The 22,142-nt window shown below is 45.3% G+C and overlaps 2 protein-coding genes across 2 annotated transcripts in view; both read left to right on the top strand.

Moving 5' to 3' along the window:
* LOC112103821 (pirin) overlaps nt 1–9,801 on the top strand; it is a 92,746-nt gene extending 82,945 nt beyond the window's left edge. Inside the window, exons 9-10 of the mRNA XM_026648159.1 lie at nt 7,646–7,712; nt 9,373–9,801. Coding sequence (XP_026503944.1) covers nt 7,646–7,712; nt 9,373–9,488 — 183 coding nt within the window. The 3' untranslated portion in view covers nt 9,489–9,801. The remainder of the gene's footprint in view (nt 1–7,645; nt 7,713–9,372) is intronic.
* A 585-nt stretch (nt 9,802–10,386) lies between these two features.
* The window catches only part of LOC113406091 (vascular endothelial growth factor D-like), a 33,376-nt gene continuing 21,620 nt past the window's right edge, over nt 10,387–22,142 (top strand). The window contains exon 1 of the mRNA XM_026648626.2: nt 10,387–10,761. Coding sequence (XP_026504411.1) covers nt 10,672–10,761 — 90 coding nt within the window. The 5' untranslated portion in view covers nt 10,387–10,671. The remainder of the gene's footprint in view (nt 10,762–22,142) is intronic.

Below are 22,142 nucleotides of genomic sequence, written 5' to 3'. Positions count from 1 at the left end.
TCCTCCAATTTGTCTATGCCACTCTGGACCCTATCCCTACCCTCCAGCATATCTACCACTCCTCCCAGTTTAGTGTCATCTGCGAATTTGCTGAGGGTGCAATCCACGCCATCCTCCAGATCATTAATGAAGATGTTGAACAAAACCAACCCCAGGACTGACCCCTGGGGAACTCTGCTTGATACCAGCTGCCAACTAGACATCGAGCCATTGATCACTACCCATTGAGCCCAACGATCTAGCCAGCTTTCTATCCACCGTATAGTCCATTCATCCAATCCATACTTCTTTAACTTGCTGGCAAGAATACTGCCGGCAAGTTATAATCCCCAAGTGAGCATTTCTCGGCTGTTGGAGAGCCTCTGGTGAGTAGGGGGTGGTGATGAAATGAGGTGTGGCTGCTGGGAAGTAGGCCCAGTTGAGAACCTGGCCTGATGTGAATCTTAATCAACCCCATCTATATCCTATTGAGATCATCCTGCCTTCTTGCTGTGTTCTGACTCCACCTTGGGTTCAGTCCCACTCCTCGCTCACACTGAGAACAATCATGGGGTGGGCAGTGTGTGTGCCAGAGACTGAGAATGGGAAGTGATGCACACAGAATCCAGAGTTGCTTGTGCTCAGACACAGGCTGGTGGGTGAGTGAAGGCTCTCTCTCTGCTTGGAGGGGACCTTCTTCTAAAACTCAAGGACAGGAATTTTGAAGGAGATAGAGAGATTTATTTATGCATTCACATGTATTCACTCCATCGGTCCCAGGCCCTAAGTGCACTGCAAGGTGTAAATAAAACAACCTGGCGTTGGTCATGAAAAGGGGCAGAGTGACAGCCTTGGAGACTGAGGTTTTCGATAGATTCACCAAACACATCCAGCATGAGTAGCACTAGCTTCCCTGTGCCACCTCCCATGAACTGGAGGAAGATAGGCACGCCTTTGCCTAACTAACCTGTGAGGCCAGATCTATTGGGTCTGCTCAGAGGCCAACTAACTCCACACAAAATGGCCTGGGTGGAGGGGGAGCTCATTTATAAACTTTAGCCCGTGGTGAGAGCACTCATGTGGGATGGGGGAGACCACAAGTTCAGGTTCCCCCCCTGCTTCAGAGAGAGAAAGGATTTGTACAGGGATCTGCTGCCTCTCAAGTGAGTGCTCTAACCACTAGGCGAAAGAGTCATTCTTACTTTCTGGCTCCATTAATATTTAATTATTCAGTTAAAGTGGAATAACTGCAATAGGAGAGATTCAGGGAAACCCACATCAGAATACCCTGTAGCCTAGCGATTAGGGCACTCCCTTGAGAGGCGGCAATCTCCTGTTCGCCTCATCAGGCAGGGACAGGGGGACTTGAACCAGCTCCTCCTCCTCCTCCCCCACTCCCTGGCTGTTTTGGGTGGAGTTAGGCAGCCTCTGAGCACACCTACTGGATAGGCCCCGCATGTTTGTTAGTGGAGGAGTGCCTGTCTTCCCTTGGCTCGTGGTTCACAAGCAGAGATTAGCGCCTCCCTGCAGCCAGGACATAGGCATCTAACTCTGTGAGAGGGATAGAGTTTAGCACACACCCCTCTCATCCATCTCTCCCACTGGCTAGCTTAAGCGGCTCCCTGCCTAGCGTGCTGGCGTTGTGGATCACATTCTAAGGCACCTCTCTCTCCCCATTCATTGTGTAGGAAGCCTAGACAATTAACTCAGCTTTGTGGATCACAGTTTGCTCTGTGATATTTCTAAGTGCCTAAGTCCCTTGGTGGATCCAGGCATCAGTTACTCAGTTCCTGCATTTTGCACAAGGATGGAAGGGGGGATATATAGGGAGAATAAAAGCGGCTTTAAGCCGCCTTGCACTCCTTATATGCTGGGGCCAGGTGGAATCTTGTCTGGCCCCTGCTGTAAGTTAGGCTAAGGGCAGCTCCAGTTTACACTCTACTTCTCATGGTCTCCTTTGGGTGCTGGGAAGTAGAAAATTGTCATAGTACATCTAGGCCACACTCTCTCCGTCAGAGGCTGGGAACTGGGCCCAGGGCCGGCTCTGGCTTTTTGGCCGCCCCAGGCAAAAAAGCCTCCCGCCGCCCCCCCCGCAGCAGGGGAGGGCGGCGAGCCCCGCCAGGGCTCTGCTCTCCCCGGCGGCCAGAGCGCCGGGAGGAGGGCGGCGAGCCCGGCCGGGGCTCCGCTCTCCCCGGCGGCCAGAGGCAGCGCCGGGGGGAGGGCGGAGAGCCCCGCCGGGGCTACGCTCTCCGCGGCGGCCAGAGGCTGCGCCGGGCGGAGAGCCCCGCCTGGGCTCCGCTCTCCCCGGCAGCCAGAGCGCCAGGGGAGGGCGGCGAGCCCAGTCGCGGCCCCGCTCTCGGGCCGGAGCGCCTCGCCGCCCCCCTCCAGGTGCCGCCCCAAGCACCAGCTTGGTGGGCTGGTGCCTGGAGCCGGCCCTGACTGGGCCTCAGGGAGCCATTTCTGCTCACTCTAAGGCCTCTGTACTCTCTGACAGAGCAACGTGAAAGAACCTTTAGCACAACTGAGACAGCCCTTAGGACTTTGCCAGTATGGTTGCCAACTTTGTAATATTTAAAAACCAGATACCCTTCACCACCCCTTTCCCCTGAGGCCTTGCCCCGCCCCGCCCCGCCCCTTCCCCCTAGGCCTCACCCTTGCCCCGCGTCTCTCCCGCCCTGCGTGGGTCAGGAGGGACTCGCCTGTGGAGCCAGGGTTGGGAGCTGCAGCCACCTGATGCAGGTAAGAGGTGGCCCTGGCTGAGTAGGGGTTGGCGCAGGTGATGACTTGGCACCTCCCCACCTCCCCGGCCCACAGTAACTGGATTTTGGGTGTCCAGTCAGTAGATCTGACCGGACACTGTCAGGTCCCCTTTACAACCAGACTTTCCTCTTGAAAGCCAGACACCTGACCATCCTATTTGCCGGTCAAATGGAAACAAGGTATTTTGTGTCACTTATCACCAGAAATTTTATAGCACAAGAGATCTGATTAAAGCTCCAAAAATGCCAACATTTCACTTACATTTTTATGTAACTATGATGAGTTCACAGATATCAGGGTTTTTTCTGCATTCCACCATGATGGACTGAATTCTGTTCACATTACTCATGCATGTGGTCCCACTAACTGCTTAGGGTTTGGCCTAAATCTAAAATGCACATGGGGAAACCAGTCTTACATCTTCTGTTTCTGTTATAAAGTACATCATCTTCAAAGAAATGTAATTGCCACTTAGATATAATCTGACCTCCACCCCAAGGTGCAGCCATGGTACAATCTGTTACCAAAGCTGTTCAGTTGCATGAGGCTACTATAGGTGAGGAATGTTCAGTCAGATTTCTTTGATATCCTGTGAGCACTCAATTAGTAGCCACTTTGATTACCTTACTGTTAGGGTGACCAGACAGCAAGTGTGAAAAATCGGGATGGGGGTGGGGGGTAATAGGCGCCTATATAAGACAAAGCCCCAATTATTGGGACTGTCCCTATAAAATCAGGACATCTGGTCACTCTACTCACTGTAGAATTTTAGTGTAATCTGTAAGCAAATGACTGCAGTAAAAACCCAGCAGATAGTATATCAACTTTGTTGATCTTATTCCCTGCTGAAATATGTAACATTGTTCTGACTGAGGGGTAAGTTAAATGCCAAATAAATCTACCCTGTCTGCAGCACTAGCAATACAGATGTCATGGATAGGAGTAGCCATGTGGATTCTCTTGCTTGCTCATTAAGGGGAATCACTTGTAGATAGTGAGCAAGGTTAAGGATGTTGATGTGACTTGCAGTCTTTTCTTTCCTTGACAAATCATATGTTTGGCATGGTCCAAAAGTGCTTATTCAGTTGTGCAATTGGTGCAGTCTACACCCTTGTGTCCCATGACAATTTGGCAACAGCAATACGTGCCTTTAAGACAATGAGGTTCTATTATTGTAATTTCCTCCTTGCAAAGCATCCAACAGTTCATCTCTTTAGCTTGCAGTCTCTTCAGTATGCAGCAACACATTTGTTCACTGCTCCAGGGCACTGGGATCATATTACACTTTCCTTGCTTATTGTACTTTGACTGCTTATCAAGTTGACTTGGAATTGTTCATCTTGGTTTTTACATCTTTAGTGGCTATATTTGTTACCTCCTCCATAACCCTCATCTGGACAGGTAATTACATTCTGACACCACTTGCCCTCTAAGGACCACAGCAGAGTATCAGATTCCAGCATGTGACCAGGTCTTTGCTATAGTGGGCATTGGATGTGGAATTCACTCCACCAGAAACCTGCCTCTCCTCCTTTTTTTCCTATTGTCCAGTACCTTAACTCTTTCATCCCCATATTTTTCTCTTCCCCTCTCTTTTATGTTAAATTTCCTCTTAGATTTTTTTACAGTGAAAAGCGAGGGGGTTTTATTCTATTTTATAACATTTGAGGGTATTTTTGAAATAACAAGAAAAACAAAATAATTGTGAATTCATTTCACCACTTTGTAGTTAATGTTTGGTAACCATTTCAGCTGTGTTCTGACTACATGTCATATAAACACATGTTAAGGGCCACACGGTAGTGAGCCCATGCACAGACGTGCAAAGGGGAGAGAGTACAAAGAGCTTCCATTCTCTTTTATCTCCTGGGTTGCAGGAAGCCACAATTATAGCTAGGGCCCTACCAAATTCACGGCCATGAAAAATGTGTCATGGACCGTGAAATCTGGTCTTTTGTGTACTTTTACTCTATACTATACACATTTTACAGGGGAGACCAGTGTTTCTCAAACTGGGGGTCCCGACCCAAAAGGGGGCAGCAGCAGGGTTCCAAGGTTATTGTAGGGGGGTCATGGTATTGCCATACTTACTTCTGCACTGCCTTCAGAGCTGGCTGGCCAGAAAGTGGCGGCTACTGGCCAGGCATCCAGCTCTGAAGGCGGCACTGCCAGCAGCAGCATAGAAGTAAGGGTGGCAATGGGTGGCCGGAGAGTGGCGGCTGCTGGCCGAGGGCCCAGCTCTGAAGGCAGCAGCACAGAAATAAGGGTGGCAATAGCATACCATGCCATCCTTACTTCTGTGCTGCTGCTGGCGGTGACGCTGCCTTCAGAGCTGGGCTCCCAGCCAGCAGCTGCCGCTCTCCAGCCACCCAGCTCTGAAGGCAGCACCGCAGCCAGCAGCAGCGTGGAAACAAGGGTGGCAGTACCACAATCCCCCTACAATAATCTTGTGATGCCCCCTCTCTATACCCTTTTGGGTCAGTACCCTACAGTTGCAACACTGTGAAATTTCAGATTTAAATAGTTGAAATCATGAAATTTATTATTTAAAATCCTATGACCATGAAATTGACCAAGTGGACTGTGAATTTGGTAGGGCCCTAATTATAGCCATTGGTGTCCTGATCAGTGGCTCTGTGGGCTAGTGCCTTTAAGGGTGTGAGTTGCATCAAAAGGGCAGAGAGGAGGCCGGGTTTTGGAATACCACCCCTCCACAGCAGCCAGTAGCTCTGGCTTGCTACAGATGGGATATTGCACCCTCTTCAGCATAGGGACCATCTCCTTGGATGTGTATGTACAGCGCCTAGCGCAATAGGGCCCTGATCCTCAGGAAAATCTCTCTGGGTGCTACTGTAATAAATATGAAATAAGGGGTGGCACAGCAGTTGTTGTCTCCAGGAGATTTGGGCACAGTGTCTCCCATAGAGAGAGCTGTTTGAAACATGTCAAAGTATTCTACATTTTGATGATTTATTTCTGCTTTTTTTTTTTAACCAGCGCTCCTTCTGGATATTCCTGTTGGGCTGTATGGGCCTTGCACTGCCCCCTGTTCTGGGCTAGGCCTTAGGGCCAGATTATGCTACTATCTATACTACTGAGTAGTGAATTCATGGTTATTGTCATTCATATGTGCTAAAGCTGAACAACCATCCTGCAGATATCTAAGGCCCTGATCCTGAAAAGCGCTTGGTACAGATAGAATCCTGTGCTGGCACAGCGCCCCATTTCTTTGCCTGCATTCGGGGGTCCACTAGCATAGAGTAATTTGTAGGATCAGGGCCTAAATTGGTTGTTTGATCATTAGTACTAAAAATATATATATATATACAGATCAAACTCAGCACTTAGCTTTACATTTCCAAAACACTGTTCTAGTATGTCTAGAGTGAAGTTTCTGGTTGCAACAGTCATGATATTAACAACAGTTTTTCACTAAAACCATCTTTTAGAAGTTTAATAATGTGTGTCTGTTCATTGATAAACCTAAAATCAGCATTTAATTGCTATGTCATAAATATCTTATTAAAGCTAAATTAGATCCTTATTTGAGACACTTGAGATAATGACCCAATTTTTTTTTCCCTTGTAATTGTAAGGAGAACAAAAGGTCTTCTGTGTGTGGATTAGTTATAGGGAATGTGTAGATCCCCTCATAGGATCAACTTACAAATACTTGCTTAATGATTTTAGCTGGGAATTATGTTAGCTTCCTGAACTTTGCTTAGTACAGAAACTTGAATTGGTGCAGAATCCTATAACTAATGGTTTCAAATGCAAAAAATGTGATGAAGTCATATGTTATTTTGAGGTCAGGATTAATTAACTGCTTCTATTGAGCTCATATTTTATTGTTGCAGCCTGAAACTATCAGTTTAATTGGTAATAATCTAGGGTCTGATCCTACACATCCCTTTTCATGTGAGTAGTCCCATTGGTTTTGATGGACTACAGTGAGCAGGCTTCATAGAATCATGCCCTAATGTTTTGCTACATGTCTCTGGATTAAGATGATTTTTGTTTCCAGTGCTTCTCTTTTTGTTTTGTTTAGCATGTGGAGCTGTTGGTCTGGACCCGTCCTTGGGTATAATCTGTTGTTAAATACCTGAAAGGAATTTATTTTCTCACCTGAATTTTCACACTAAAGTATACACGTGGGGAGATACTATACAGAAATAATTGGATACCAGAAGAAAACTATCTGTTCCTTGTTTTGTCTGTGTGGCACCACTTCCCCTCCCGTGCTCCCATGAGGCCTGCTGTGGCACAGTGCAGCAGTGACTCTACTGCTGTTTCCCTCTTAGTCCCAAGAACCATCCTGCAGCAGACCTACCTCCCCTCAGGGAAGCCCTGTCAAGTAGCTGTCTCCAGTCCAAAGAGCATAAAACCAAAGGGTCTTCTGCTGCTCCTGGGCTACCTTTCACCATGTCCATTCCTACCGTGCTGAGCTACAGTGCTGAAGGCCCAGCCCCGACTTGAGCCACTGGCCTCGGGATTTCTTCTCTGGAGTCCTTTCCCTAGTCTGGTTCTCCCCGGACTGGATACTTATTCCCAAGCCATCTGCGGGGAGGTTGGTCTTTCCCAGCCTCCTCCAGCCATGCCACCCTCTCTTTCCAGGGCCAGTCACAGGAGACCCCTTCTCCCTGTAGTTCTCTTCCAGCTGAGGCTCCCCGCTCCCCCATCACCCAGCTCTTCCCCCGCTGGGTCTGATATATGAATTGAGCCACCTGCTCCCCAGCCAGTCAGGATCAGTTGCAGAGGCTAATCTGTGACAGGCGAGGCTGAGCCTATCTCCCCATAAAGGGCCAGCCAGCCTGTGACAGTCTGTAAAATGTCTGTCTAAATATAATCTATAATAACATAATCTAAATATATGTTGCTATTTAATGCATTCCATTTATCAATTTAGGGTCCTGAAATAAGCCATTTTGTCTTAGTCGCTGGTGAGCCGATTAAGGAATCTGTGGTACAACATGGTAAGCATTTCTAGTAAACAAACCACTGGTTGGTTGGTTGGTTGATGGGTTTGTCTTGTAAACTAGCAGAAAGAATTCAAAGGATGTGGGCCATCTCCCATACCTGCCAGCTTTTGGAGCCTGTTATGTTCCTCTCCATCACAAATACAGTGATTGAAAATGAAAGTCAGTGCCTCCCATGTTCCCCAGCCAGTTTGTTTGTATATGAGATAGTGCTGTTGGACTCAAGGTGTATTCTTTGTATTTCTATATTCTAAAAATATAATATACTATATTTTTTAAAGTACCGTACTTTTCACTTTTAGCATGTTTTCCATCCATGTTTGTTTGAAACATTTTAAAAATAACATGAACCCTGAAAAAAATCTCATGAAATCCATTAGGGTCTTCACTATTGCTATTGATTTTTTTGTGGGGGAGGGGATGGAAGTGCTCAGATACTAACGCGATGGGTGACAGTTGTGTATTGGAAAATGAAAGACATCTGAGTCAGGACATGGTGCGGTGGGCAGGGGGAAAGTTGGGAACCATGGGTGCAGATAGTTTCCTAGAAAGTCAGTTAAGTTAGAGTTTCTTCACACTTCCGTTGACTTTCTTTGCTTTGTCCCTGCCTTCATTAAAAACTTTAAAATTTGATTCAAATCCCATTAAAGTCAACAGGAGATCTTCTCTTGACTTACGTGGGCTTTGGGTCAGGTTCTTAAAGGGGAGTCTAAATATAACTTTCTGAACCTGCAGCATTTGACTTTATTTTGTAAATACGATGGAATCTGTGGCCAGAAGGGAGCATTGTGATCATCTCCCCTGACTTCCTCTGTAACACAGGTCATAGAACTTCCAGAGATACTGTTGAGAATTTCTGCACTACTACTAATACCTAGCTGTTAATATGGCACTTTTCAGCAGTAGATCTCAAAACGCTTTACTAAGGACATCACTATCTTTATCCCCATTTTACAGATGGGGAAACTGAAGCACAGAGAGGTGAAGTGACTTGCCCCGGGTCGCCAAGCTGGGAAGAGATCCCATATTTTCCAAGTCCCAGTCCAGTGCTCTAGCCACTAGGACACACTGCCTCCCCACATTAGAGCACACGGAAGTAGTGCCTCCGAAGGGAAGTTTACAGTAAAGCAAACAGGGTCAGGGGCTGTACTTGGGATGGATAGCGGTGTGGGAAGGAGAGCAGAGAAGCCAAATGTTAAATGAGGCATTTCAGTTTAAAATATTTTTAGATTAAATAGTATTTGAATTAAAATGATTGGTTAATTAACTGATTATAATGTAGTGGGAAAAGGCACTATTCATACAGGGTGAAATTCCCCTTTTGGCAAAGGACCTGTTGAAACCCTATGATTCTCCTTGCAAATGGAGGGAGGGGGGAGGAGAAGGGGGAGAAACAGACAGAGGAGAGCAGAAGACTCAGCACATCCTGCCTGGGGAAGGGAACTCCATGCCACCCCTGAATGAACCAATACAGCAAGGTCAAGCCACAATCACTGGGGACAAACTGGTTGGCAGGGGTAGAATGTTGCATTCAGAAAACAGGTGGCAAAAGACTAAAGCCACAAATAATATAACAGTGTGTGTTCCAAAAATAATTTCTCTATTAAGTAACAGATCACAGCTGAAAATATTGGATTAAAATTATTTTCTATCCTAGGGCCGTTTGTGATGAATACTCAGGAAGAAATTATACAAGCAATTGATGATTACAGAAATGCAAAAAATGGATTTGAGAGAGCTGCCACCTGGAAGTCAAAGATAGGAAACCAATGATCTGCAATGTTAAGAGTGTAGCTAGGTGTTTCATATTTGCATCATTAGAATCTGATCCTGCAAACCCTTACACATGTGAGTAGTCCTGTTGCCTTCAGTGGAACTACTCATATGAATAAAAATTACTGGATCAGGCCAGTAGCATATACTTAATATACCTAATTACTAAGGCATGTATGTATGATTAATGTTTTTTGGGGGTTAATGCTACATTTTTTGCATATATATATATATATATATATGTAAATGTGTGTGGAAAGTGCATTAATTGATTTTGTTTTGGTGTACAAAAATATATTTCTCTTTTGCTGCAATAAAGACTCTCATTTTAAATCTATTGCTTCATAAGGTCTCTTTAAAGAAAATTATTTATTTAAACTATTTACTTTCCTTTGTGACACTCCATTAAGCAAATCTTACAGCTCAGAAGATATAAAAGAGTATGTGGTCGTCTCCCCTTATTTAAAAAAAAGAGGGAACTAGCTATTGTAGTGCGTGTGCTGTGGAAGAACGTGTGCTGAAGTTTCATGTTTCAGGTAATCTTTTTAAAATAATGGCAGTCTAGATTGCATCAGTTAGTTTAAAAACTGCTATGCTATTGGTAGGGACAGAATGGGATTAGAGCCAAAGTTTGACTCTGTTTCTGCCAAAGTCTGTATCAGATTTAAGACACATGCTTCTGCAAGCTTCCACGAGGGTTGTGAAAAAAGTTTTAATACAGAGTTGGATTACAGCTCTCTGTAGCTCAAAACATTGGCCGTTATACTACCATCTTAAAAGGCAGCTGTAACACAGAGCACGGAGTATAGCATATTTTTAAATTTTCTGGACCACAAATGAATTGAGTCCCTTTGTGAGTCCAGATGGGAGATCAGTTAATAATGTCAATGTGAATCTGTACCTGGTTACTTGTGAGAATATCAGATAAAACCAAGCAAACCCTTAAAAACGTTTTTCAAATGTAAAGAACAGTCTACGAAATGACATTGTCTAGGTGAATTATAATTGTGTTGGATGAGTCAACACTTATTTACTTTTTCACGTGCATATTCTGTTTGGATTTACAACTGAAATTTTGGAAGCTTTTTTTTTTTTTAATTGTTGCGAGAAATGCATTTCGAAACAGAGCCTTCCAGCTGTATGATATCAACTGCGTAGTAATCTGTGGATCTTAAACATCAGAATGTACAAACCGTGGGCAACCTTGAATATTTTCATGGTGTCTTTTCTGCATCTCCTGCAGGGATCTGATTATGAGTATGGACCTGTGAAGGTAGGTGGGCTTTAATTTACTAATATAGCAAATCTCAATTAATCTGAGAATACATGAATTGCATAGCATGAAGTGGCGGTAGTGTCTAAATGATTTTTGTTTGTTTACTTCTTTGGTGGTGTGAGTTATTGTTGTTCAGTTACATCGATATCAAGTAAGCAGAGAGGAACCAGTATTCTGTACTAAATAGTTCAATCCATAATCATTGTTTAATAGTTTTGCCCTTTTGCCACTTATAAAGTTTCTGCCTTAAATAAATCCTTTAATATCGATTTTAAAAATAAAAAAATAATTTGAAAGTCAGAAAATTTAGATATTTTTTAAAAAATAGATGCTCCCTATCATTTTGCATTAGTATATTATCTAGGGAATTACTTACAAAAAAGTATAGAAAGATTTCCTCTGAAGCACTTGTTCAGTAATTTGCCACCAATTAATGTCTCTTCTCACTGTTGTTAAAAGACTTTATCCAGTTTTTTAACCTATGCAATGACAGATAATAATACAGCATATTGACCAGGGATTCAGTTTTCTTCTGAATGGGATTTGTACATTGAAAATTAAGATGAAGCATCCTCATGAATGTGGGATTTTTCAGATCTGACTTTTGGAGAAAATGTAAATACCCCCCAGACAGTAATTTCTAAAAGAAACCAAGTGTCAAATAAGATTCCTAGTTTGTAGGATTTCCAAGTCACAATTAATCCAGTGTGTGCTCCTGAGACACTAGCAAGTCCTTGTGCCATTAAGGAAAAAAACCAACACCAGTTAACACTTTTGTTCTTACTCAGAGAACGTCTTCCTTTGCTAAGCAATGACCACATACTAGTCCATAAAACACACTGAATTTTGACCTCTGTTTCAAGAGGCTGGGTTGCACTCACAAACACAGAGATTCACTACAAGAATGACAATTAGCATTAGTGCATGATATGTGTTTGAGAATGACAAATGACTAGTCCCTCTGCATCCTTCTGGTATGAAGTTTTAATTTACAGCGTGAACAGTCTGTAATTTGAAACAGTGAAGACTAGTATAATCAGTTTGTTCATTTCCTTTGCACCTTGATTGACAAATCATTGTTTTCTTCCATGTAGATGACTAAACCTATATGTGACTGGGTGCACAACAGAAGTAAAAGATATGATGAGAACTCTGTCTGCAGATACAGCACAGAGTGCTAATTCAGTATATTGGTAGTCCAATAGTTATGTGAGTAAAAAGTCTTTCACTGAATTTTGTAACAGTATACGCTCTCCCAAGAATAAATACAATGGCTTATTTAGCTATGATATTCTTAATAGCTTTTCTGCACACTGTATGTACTATGATGCCACTGTCATACAGTCTTTTCAACATATGTACAGCTGTAATGGTTGACATTTGGCTGCACTGTCAATTAGTCAGAGTTTGGCCATAACGTATTACTGCAATATAAGACCAGTTACACTCCAGCACTAACATGAAGGTGTGGTGTAGGTCACTCTAAAAAAAGATCTGTGTTTCAAGTAGACTTCACCACATGATAAAACCAAAGTTAATTTCTCTGCTTTCTCATACTTGAAATATTCTTCTCTTTTTTGTGGAGAGATTAGTGGTTGAGTTTTAAGCACATTTAAGTTTTTAGATATTTTACTTCTTGATATCAAGATTTTGATATTATTTTGGCATTTACTTCAGATGTATTTCCTAAAAATACAACTCTTTAATGTAATGATGTTTAACGTAATCCATAGATTCCTAGCCGTTAGGGAGAGAAAATGCCATTTGATTAATCTAGTCTAACTGCCTGAATTTTGCAAGACTCCGATCTACAGCGCTTCTACTATTGTCTGGCCTCTTCCCCTGGTAGTTTAACCACTGCCCAGTTGCTCCTCTTAGGCTTGGTCTACACTAACCCCCCAAATCAAACTAAGGTACGCAACTTCAGCTACGTGAATAACGTAGCTGAAGTTCGAAGTACCTTAGTTCGAACTTACCTCGGTCCACACGCGGCAGGCAGGCTCCCCCGTCGACTCCGCGGTACTCCTCTCGTCTAGCTGGAGTACCGCAGTCGACGGCGAGCACTTCCTGGTTCGACTTATCGCGTCCAGACAAGACGCGATAAGTTGAACCCAGAAGTTCGATCGCTCACCGCCGAACTACCGGGTAAGTGTAGACATACCCTTAGATAAGATCATCTCTTCTGCTATGCCATACAGAAGGGAGTAAATGGACCTAAGAGGCCATGTGGCGAGGAAATATAGCTATGTGGGATCATATTGTGACTTATCTGGTGCTATTTAGCTGTTAAGTATTTCTCCTGCATGCAAGTAGCAGCTCTGCCAACCCAGAGGGTTACATATGTAACCAAGGATGCTACAAACATTACTTTAGTTGCAGAACACAGAAAATATATAGCAATTCATACCATAAGCTTCTAAGGCTCTTTTACGTCAATGAGAGTTGTGCTTGAGTAACAACTGCAGAGTAGAGGTGTGTGTAGTATATTAAAAATTACACTCACTCACATGCCGTTAAAGAACATTAGCTGGGTTGCAAAGTCAAGCATGCAAAAGTCAGAAAATGCCAGAATTGAGACTCTGCAACCCTAAATAATATTTTACATACAAAATATGTGTGGAATTTCCCAAATTAACTCCCCCCCCCAAAAAATTAAAAAAAATAACATCATATGGCATCATATTGCCATCCACATAGTTCATCAGCAGGGTTGGAACCTTTAGATCCACCACTGACCTCTGCCATTTGAGGTAAGAGAGTAACTAATAGCAATGGTAGGTGTCTCCTCTGTGTGGCCCAGTGCTAGAGGGGGGGATGAGATATGCACTTTGCCAGTAGGTTTCACAGATATTTGCTGACTGCAGAGGAATGTTGAAAACTCCAGGAATTTTGGGTTGCATTCCAGGATCCGTAGGGTAGTGTCTCTAGTGGGCACAGACCCTTCTGCCCATTCCTCCCTCTCCCCGCCTAGGATTGCCAACATTCACTTATTACAAGGGACGTCCCTTATTTTTTCATCTCTGTACAACAAGACCAGGACTTGCTGAGTGCTGCAAAAAGGAAATAGAAATATGCCTGGTGAATGTAGATGAGTACTGCTTATTAATTATTATTGATGAAGATAATAATATCAGGAGGAGGGGTGGGGCGGGGATGCTAAGAGAACAGTCCCTTATTTTGAAATACAGCATTGGGAATCCTACAGGCCTCACCCCAAGCTTGAGCCCTTCTGCCCTGCCCAGTCTCTTCCCTACTCCCAGTTCCTCATGCCAGACCCCTTCTCCTCATCTAACTGGTATTCAGTTCTCTAGTTCCTCATCCCACTCCAGGTATCCTTGCCCAACCACTCCCAGTTTTCCCCTCTGAGAAACCATCTTCCCCCTCCCCACACCCAGTCCCAGTCTTCTTGCCCCACCAGTCCCAGTTCCTCCCCTCCCAGCATCTCCATCTAAGCTGCTTCTCTCCCCATCATCTACTCACTGATCCCCCTGCCCATCCTCCCAGTTCCCACTGGCTCCCAATCTCAGTCTCCCACCCTGGGCTCCTCCTCCAGTCTCAATGTCCCCACCTCACTGGGCTCCTTGTCCAGCTCTTTGCCCAGCCTGTCCCAGTTGTCCCCTCACACCCTGGCCCCTTGCCAGATATGTCTCCCCTGCCCAGTAGTTCCCAATCCCAGTCTTGACAGTTCCAGCCCCCCTCACTCCCCAGCTCTGTCTCTGATCCCAGTTCCCTGCCCCAGCTTCAACGTCTCCCCTCGCCCTCCCATTTCCCTCCCTGGGTCCCAGTCCCAGCCACCATCTCCCTCCCTGCCAGCCTCCAGTGCCAGTCTTCCCCCCTCCACCTCCGGCCCCTTATCCCAATCTACTCCCCACCCACCCTCAGGTCTGGCTCTTGATCCCTGTGCATTCAAATTAGGCAGTGTCCTTCTCCACACTGCCTGAGCCCAGAAGATGGGGCATTGCATGCACCAAAGAGACAGACTCCCTGCTTTCAGTTTTGGGGCCTGTGCCTGGCCCAGCCACCCTTAGCTGCAATTACAGGGAAAGTCCTGCTCACCCTGGGCAGGAGCATGCTCAGTGCAGATGGAACCTTTAGAGATTTCAGCTGCTAAACTATAAATCATCTCTACAGAACATGTGAGAGCTGTGCTTTTTCAAAGGCTGATAATTTGGGTGGATTTTAATGGGAAAGGCAAAAGGCACATTCCTGACACAAAGGCCACCTGCTTATCAAACTTCAAGTAACTGCTCCACAGCCTGGGAGGAGCGGGAGCTTCTAAATTAAAGGTCACCAGTTTTTTAACATGAGCTAAATGGTGTATTTTTCTGTAAACTCATTCATGGAAATGGCTGAAGCATTTTGTCTGAAACTTTCCAAAAACAAAATTCAGCCAGAGGCAGACATTTGCCAGGAAAAAGTTCATCCTGAACAGTTTAAGTTTGGTAAAGTTATGAGCAACTGAAAACAAGGTCTTCTAATGGGAAGTGTGGGGCATCCTTCATAATAGGTAATGCTGCCAGCCCCATCTAAAATAATGGCAGGCATCAGTAGTGACTCTACAGCGGAGGTCGTGTTGCGATTGGAACAAAATTGGAAAGCCGCCTAATTCACACTTTAATGATTGGACTCAGGCTGCAAAATTTGGCACACTGGCTGTTCAGACAACAATTGCATTTTCCATGTCACTTTTTTGAAGACTATTTATTAATTTTTGCAGAGAAAACATTAAGAAATGTTCCCTTGTTGAAATTTTATCCTGACAGCCTCTTATTTTTAGGAATCTGCTGGCTAAACAATCCCAACCATCTTTTCCTGTCTCTCTCCCAGAAATTCTCTATTTTTAAGTATCACAGGCATAGGCCACTTTTTCCAGAACTTTAAAATTAAATACTAAGAGAGCAATTCCTTTTATTCATCATAACCCAACTGATCTCCACCAAGAAAAGCCAATGGAACTGCTCTGATCCATCAGCTACTTCTGTTCTCCAACACTACAGCTGTAATGGAGCTGCAAGTTCCTCATCTCTGAAACTTGGGCTTCAACTTTCCCTGCCCCTTTTCACCCTCTGCTAACCCCTCTTTGAAAGGGAGAGATGAAGCCTAAGTTGTCAGATTCACAGCCCACCTCTCCTGTTGAAGTCTGCTCCCTCTGGCTGACCTCCTGTAGTTATTAGAGGGGAGCCCTGGGCTTACAGACCTGAGGAAGACCATTGGACTGGAACTCCTCTGCTAGGCTTAACTGCAAGGTAAGGGATTCTAGATATTCCCCACCCCGTGAAAACCACTGTACCTTCTCTAATTACTCATGCATCCACACACAGTTAAAACCACCCCTTTTCTAGGCACCCCACACTCATACAGTTAAACCTGTAGAGGCCATTTGCAGTCCAACAGTCTTCCGGGGGCCCATCAGACTGGGATTCCCACTGGAGGCTTACCAGAGGTAGAAACTGCCTCCAGAGCAAAACTGGTACATCCATTCCTGTGGCATGGCCCTCACCAGTCCACCCAGCTTGCTCTGCTGCACAATGTGGAGAAAGGGGGCCACAGGTCTGCCTTCAATATGATCTTCATCCCCAGGGGCACATAGCTAGAGCATGCCTTATGCCGCTGCGATCACAGGGAGTGTGAATGTAAATGGTCTTCATGCAGGGTGCCCAAGGAGGAGGGAGGTTCTACTTTTCCTTTCCAAAAGCCAGTCACGCTCTGTCCCTTAATGACCATACTGGCATTGTCTTTCAGACAAAACTATGCATCAGTGCAATGCCATCTATAACCCTGCTGTTGAGGTCAGGAAATTGGAAGCTGTGGGGTAAGTGTGTGACATTAAATTCTGAGGCTGACCTGCTTAAAGATGAGCTTGTAGGATGCAACACCCTGAAAAACCGAAATCCAATAGAGGAGATTTTGCAAATCTAAAACACAGCATCCTAGTTCCTTCTCGAGTACCAGCTGTGATCAGTGGCTGTGTTCTGCAGAAGATTTTGCCCACCTTTCGTAAAAAGACGAGTCAGTGAATTTCCTATCACATCTGACTCTTTCCTTGGGCAGGCTACAAGCAGAGCCTAGCACACAGTGACCAATAGAAAGGGAGTTTCAAGGCTGCTGGAAAACATTCCCCCCTTTTAACTAGGCATCTCTTCAGTGTTCCTTACACCTCACTTTCTATGGCAGTTAGCAAACTGCTTGAAACTACTAGCATGAAACAGTGGCTTTCAACAATAGTTCTTGCTTTTGCTGTACCTTTGCTGATGTTGATTTACTGTGACTGAAGTTGATAGTCACTATGAGCAATATCTTACAAAAGCTGCAAAATGTTCCTATGCTTCCCCTGGAGAGTACGATTTCCCTCCAGTAAATCATGGAGAAAGCCGGTTTGTTCCTGGCTTCTATCTCTCATCAACTTTCAAAGCAACACAGGAAGATTAAAGCAGAATTCTGTTTTATTGCCATCCCACACTGCATCAGTCCTTGACTCTTTTCTTATCCATTTGGAAAGGAAACTAATAATGCTGTTACCTTAGCTAGCACAACTCTTGTTCATGAGAAACAGCAGGAGAAATCCTCCTGACTGCACAGTCTCAGTAGGAAATGTAATGTCTGGAGATTCAGCAGACCTCTCTTAATACGATGAGCTGTTTAGGGTAATCAAACACAGGCTGGCAGATGCTTTCAATCAATCAGCTGTTTGAACTAAAGACAGCAGCTAACTAAACATGGACATCAATCTTGGCCCACAACTGGAAGGCTATAAAACTGGTGGGGAGAAGCTATGGTAGATGGGGATTGGAAGACATTTTCAGACAGTCATGAGGGGTCACCATTCTGCTGGTTGGTGATCACAGTGAAATAAAAATAAGCAAGAAACTTGGATATAGCAAACATTTACTTATTGATGGTCTTCCTCTGCATTCCTTACTCATGCCTTGTCTACATGAGAGATTTGCTTCAGCTGTACCACCAGCAACCAGTCATCAGTGTTGTTGCACTGGTGCAAACTCCTAGCATAGACAAACAAAGCAGAAACAAGGCTAGCCTGCTTGAAAATGGGGTAAGCTACTCTGGTGCAAATTGGGGCTTGTAGCAGATTTGCCTGTCTGCAGTAGTGGTTTTGTACTGGTGCAGGTACTCCAGTGGCTTGCTTCAATCCCCAGTGTGGATGAGGCCTGAGTAGTGTTTACTCACACGCACAGTATTGACCATTCACCATCCACTTGAAGCAGCGTATTCTTATGCACTGGTTTAAATCTAGATTTGGTTTTGTTGAGGGCTTTTAAAAAATCATTATCATAAAAAACCTCACATAGCAGTTGTGTTGTTATAGTGAAGGGACTGGGGACTATGTTTATTTTAAAATCTCTTGATATAGCAAGTGAGTGAGTGCACTTATAAAAGCCGACCACTGCTATATCAAAAGGGGATTTAAAATAAACATCATTTTCAGTCCCTTAGGCTAACTCCTGCCCTGAAGGCACAGCCATAGTATGGAGTGGAGGGGTGCCCGACTGCCCCAGGTGAGCAGTAGGAGGCGTTCTGCTCCAAGGAGGCAGGATACCTCTCAGAGCTCGCTGGCACACAATGAAAACACACGTGCAGAGCCGTCCCTTGGGTAGGGCGAACCGGGGCGCTTTGGGAGACCCCACGCTTCAATAAAATCGGGACTGTCCCGATATTTAGCCCTTTGTCCCACATCCCAACCGGTGTACAGTCGGGATGCCGTTTGTCCTGATATTCAGGTGAGGGGGCGGGCGGGGAGGTGAGGCAGGAGGCGGGCAGGCAAGCAGGATGAGGAGGTGAATGAGGAGGTAACAGGCAGGCGGACGGCAAGGAGGAGAGCAGCAGGCAGAGGGGTGGGGTGGGAGCACTGGACGGACGGCGAGGAGACTAGCGGGGAGGTGAGCGGCAGGCAGGCGGGGGAGGAGGCAAGTGGCAGGCGGACGGTGGGGTTGGGTGAGGAGGTGAGCAGTGGCCAGGTGCGCCAGGTGGATGGCGAGGAGACTAGCAGGAAAGCTGATTTGTCCCGGGCCCCGCACCCCCCAGGGATGGCCCTGCACATGTGGTACTACATCCTTACTCCCCTTGCACTGTGCCCGTCCCTTTGGGGTTACTATGGATCTGCCCTGTCTCCTTCCCATCCCCTTAGGGGTACTGTGCCTAGCTCTTGCACAGACTGTGCAGGGGCAGGGCAGAAGGAGAAAGGTCCTTGCAACATTCCCCCCACCCAACACTGTGCGCCCGTGTGAGGGGTCAGGCAGAATTTCGACTTTCATGATGACTATGCAAAGTAGTCACGGTTTTCTGTGTAAACAGATGGCAGAGCGAACAAACACAGCATACTAGTTTGCTCATGTTCAGATTATTCCGCTTGTTGAGCTGCATCTACGTGCCTACTCTTCCCCCACGCACACACACACACACTCACACTCACAACATATAATTTCTAGTCTATGACTTCTGTCTCCTCAGCTGGTGAAACAACGCCATCTAGGGTCCTTGGGATCTAAACAGAACTGCATCAGGTAGCCAGCTGGAGGCATGCTATGGAATGGATGACATTTTGCAAGACTGAATGGGCATCACACTGAGGTTTGGAAAGGGACGATTCCAGGGCTTGTTTTGCGGGTGGCTGTATTTCAGCCGTAGGCACTTTTCTAGCTGTGGGTTTGAAACACAACAGGTTTCATGCGGCGCCTGATGACACGACTGCAACAGTGCTGTTTGCATGGAACTTAAGAGTTAAGTTTGGCTCCTGTTCAAGCGCAAGAAGTTTGCATCTTGCTGGTGTACTCTTTGTAGTGCTGCCAGTGGAGAGTGATGCACACAATTGGTCAAGCCCTTTAATTTGAATTAGGAACATGATTCATAAGCTTTTTCCTTTGGATACTTGACTGAACGGCTGGGGAAATATTACTTAAGAAAAATTACACTTCCAGGAAATTGTATGCATGTGGGCGAGGTAACATAAGTTCAGTCAGTAATGGCAGTCGCTCTGCATTATACAGTGACATTTAGAAATCCTGCTTTTTTGATTGGCTAGTCAAAGTTCTAAGCCATTTATTAAACAGCGCAGGTCAGAACCGGATACTGACGAAAGGGCAAAACAACAGAAAGCTCCACTGCATTCAAAGAATATTTGCAATGAATAGTGCATATTCAGATTCTCTAGCTCGCTTCTCCATGTCTGGGACAGTCCAGAATCATTGTCCAAAGCCCTGGGCCTTGCAAATAATGGACAGTTACCAAACTAAAATGGCGACTCCCTGGAAACATTCATATACCCATGTAATAGAACGTTTCTTGACATGTGTGTCCTGTCACAGTATTAAACTAGCTCCTAATATTCTCTGTGATCAATATTACTAATTAGTGTCTGGAGTGGAATTCAGTACTGTTCCAAGCCTAATGTCAATTTGGAAAGAAAATATTACAGCATCACAGGAAAGTATGGGTGAATATGGTATTTACACAAACAATGGTCCAAAGAATGTTTTAATAAGAGTTACAAAGCAGATGGTACCATTTGGCTTGTACTGACTGACTGAGACAATCCCAGTGCGTTTATGATGGAATTCACTGATGCCCCTTCACATCCCAAGCTATTGGATTTTGCATGGGGAAGCATGCGTGTGCGTGAGAAAGGGGTATGGAATCCACTACCTCAACTATTGTGGGCAAGTGGGCTGAGACGGGGCAGGTCCCCACCACCTCCAGCCCTGCTTCTTTCCTCTTCCTGCCTCCCCGTAGCTGCCCTTCTTGCCTCTCCTCCCCGTCTTCTTCTCACTGAGCTTGTCAGCTGCTTCCCCACTCAGTGGTTTCCCATCCAGGAGCTTTAAGAGTCTCCCTACAGTCTTTTTCTCTGGCTCCCCCAGTATAAGTAGGAGGTGGTCTGGCTGCAGCAGCAGCGTCAGCCTCCCCAGCTCTCCTCCTGCCTGCGCAGCTCCTTAGCCCCACAAGGATCTGGACTGAACACTTAGAGGAGGGGGCCGAGGGCAGCACACATACGTTAAAAACAATAATAATTGAGATGAAAACATGGGCCCCAATCAGCCACCAGCCAAGGATGGATGGAATGCAGTTGGCATCTTCCCTATTCAGGTACAGACCCTGGAGCCGTCCTGAGGGCCACTAAAAGGGCGAAGAATTGCTGGGGCACAGATCCACTCCTGCCACATGCTACCTCTGCCTTGGAATGGGCCCTGCAGCCAGGCCTGTGGTGGTGGTGAAGCTCCCCATAGCAGTGGACCTTCCAAGGGGAGAGATTGAAGCTGTCCTATGGCTCCTTTGCACCAATCTAGCTAGAGTATAGGGACAGCGCTGCACTGCTCCATCAGGCCCATTATTTAGCTGTGAGTCTGCTGTCTCTGTGATTAGCTTCCAGAAAGGTGTGTGGTTTGTGTTCTCTTGGCCGACTCTGCACTTCAGTAAGAAAACCAAGAGATCTGTATTAGAGCGGTGTGAAATGTTTGTTACAAACTCCAAACTCATTGAGAGCTTGCTATCATTCATAAACCTTGCCACCTGATTCTGAGAAGTAGTGTTGTTTAAATGGGAGAGCAAACTGACTCCCTAAACCCTCCCCGACTCCTTCCCGCAAGCATACACCCACCTCCCCACCTTTTACTACAAAAGCTACTACTGGCTAACGGGGGGGGGGGAGGAAATATATTTGTGAGACGCCTTTTGATAAAATATTTGCAGCACTTAACTGCAGCAAGCGTGACAAAAAATTGAATTGACCTGAGTTTATTTATGGCTTTACCTTAAAATCTGGTGAAAATCTGCAGGGTCTTTTTGTTGTTGTTGCTTCCTTTGAGTTTTTGAGTTCATCCAATTCAAAGGCCCAGAGTGAAACCCAGAGGTAGGAACCAAAGCACGTCACTTTGCATATGTCTCTGAGGGCTTTGATAGCATAAGCATGCTGTTAAAGTGCTAGAAGTCCGATCTGCATTTGCTGTAGCTTTACAAAGGATGCAATTCCAGTGGACCAAATCAATCAAAATATAGAACAGCTGCTTCCTTGAAATCACAGTGTAACTAATACAGTTTTGCTGTGAAAACACATCACATTCAGCTAAGCCAGTAGCCATTTTATGACCATTTTGTAGCTATGAATGTGAAGATTAAGAAGCAGAAGATTAATTAAACCTCCTATTTCACAGAGTGAGTTACTAGGATATGGGAGATAGAAAGAAACTTTTCCTCATGCATGGGATCGCACAGTTGGAACATGATAAGCATGTTTCCCTGTCTCTGAAGTTTTAGGTATTGGTCCAAGAATGTGCTGCCAAGATTTTAATGAGGAGCTCCCTGAAATGTTCCCACTCTGTCGGTGATACATGTGACATTCCCTGGGTAGAATACTCCCCCTAACCAGGGCC

The sequence above is a fragment of the Terrapene carolina genome, unplaced genomic scaffold (assembly GCF_002925995.2).
Source record: "Terrapene carolina triunguis isolate 2854851 unplaced genomic scaffold, T_m_triunguis-2.0 Scaffold22, whole genome shotgun sequence".
Lineage (NCBI taxonomy): Eukaryota > Metazoa > Chordata > Testudines > Emydidae > Terrapene > Terrapene triunguis.
The sequence above is the reverse complement of the archived record's forward strand: the minus strand, read 5'-3'. Positions and strand labels throughout refer to the sequence as shown.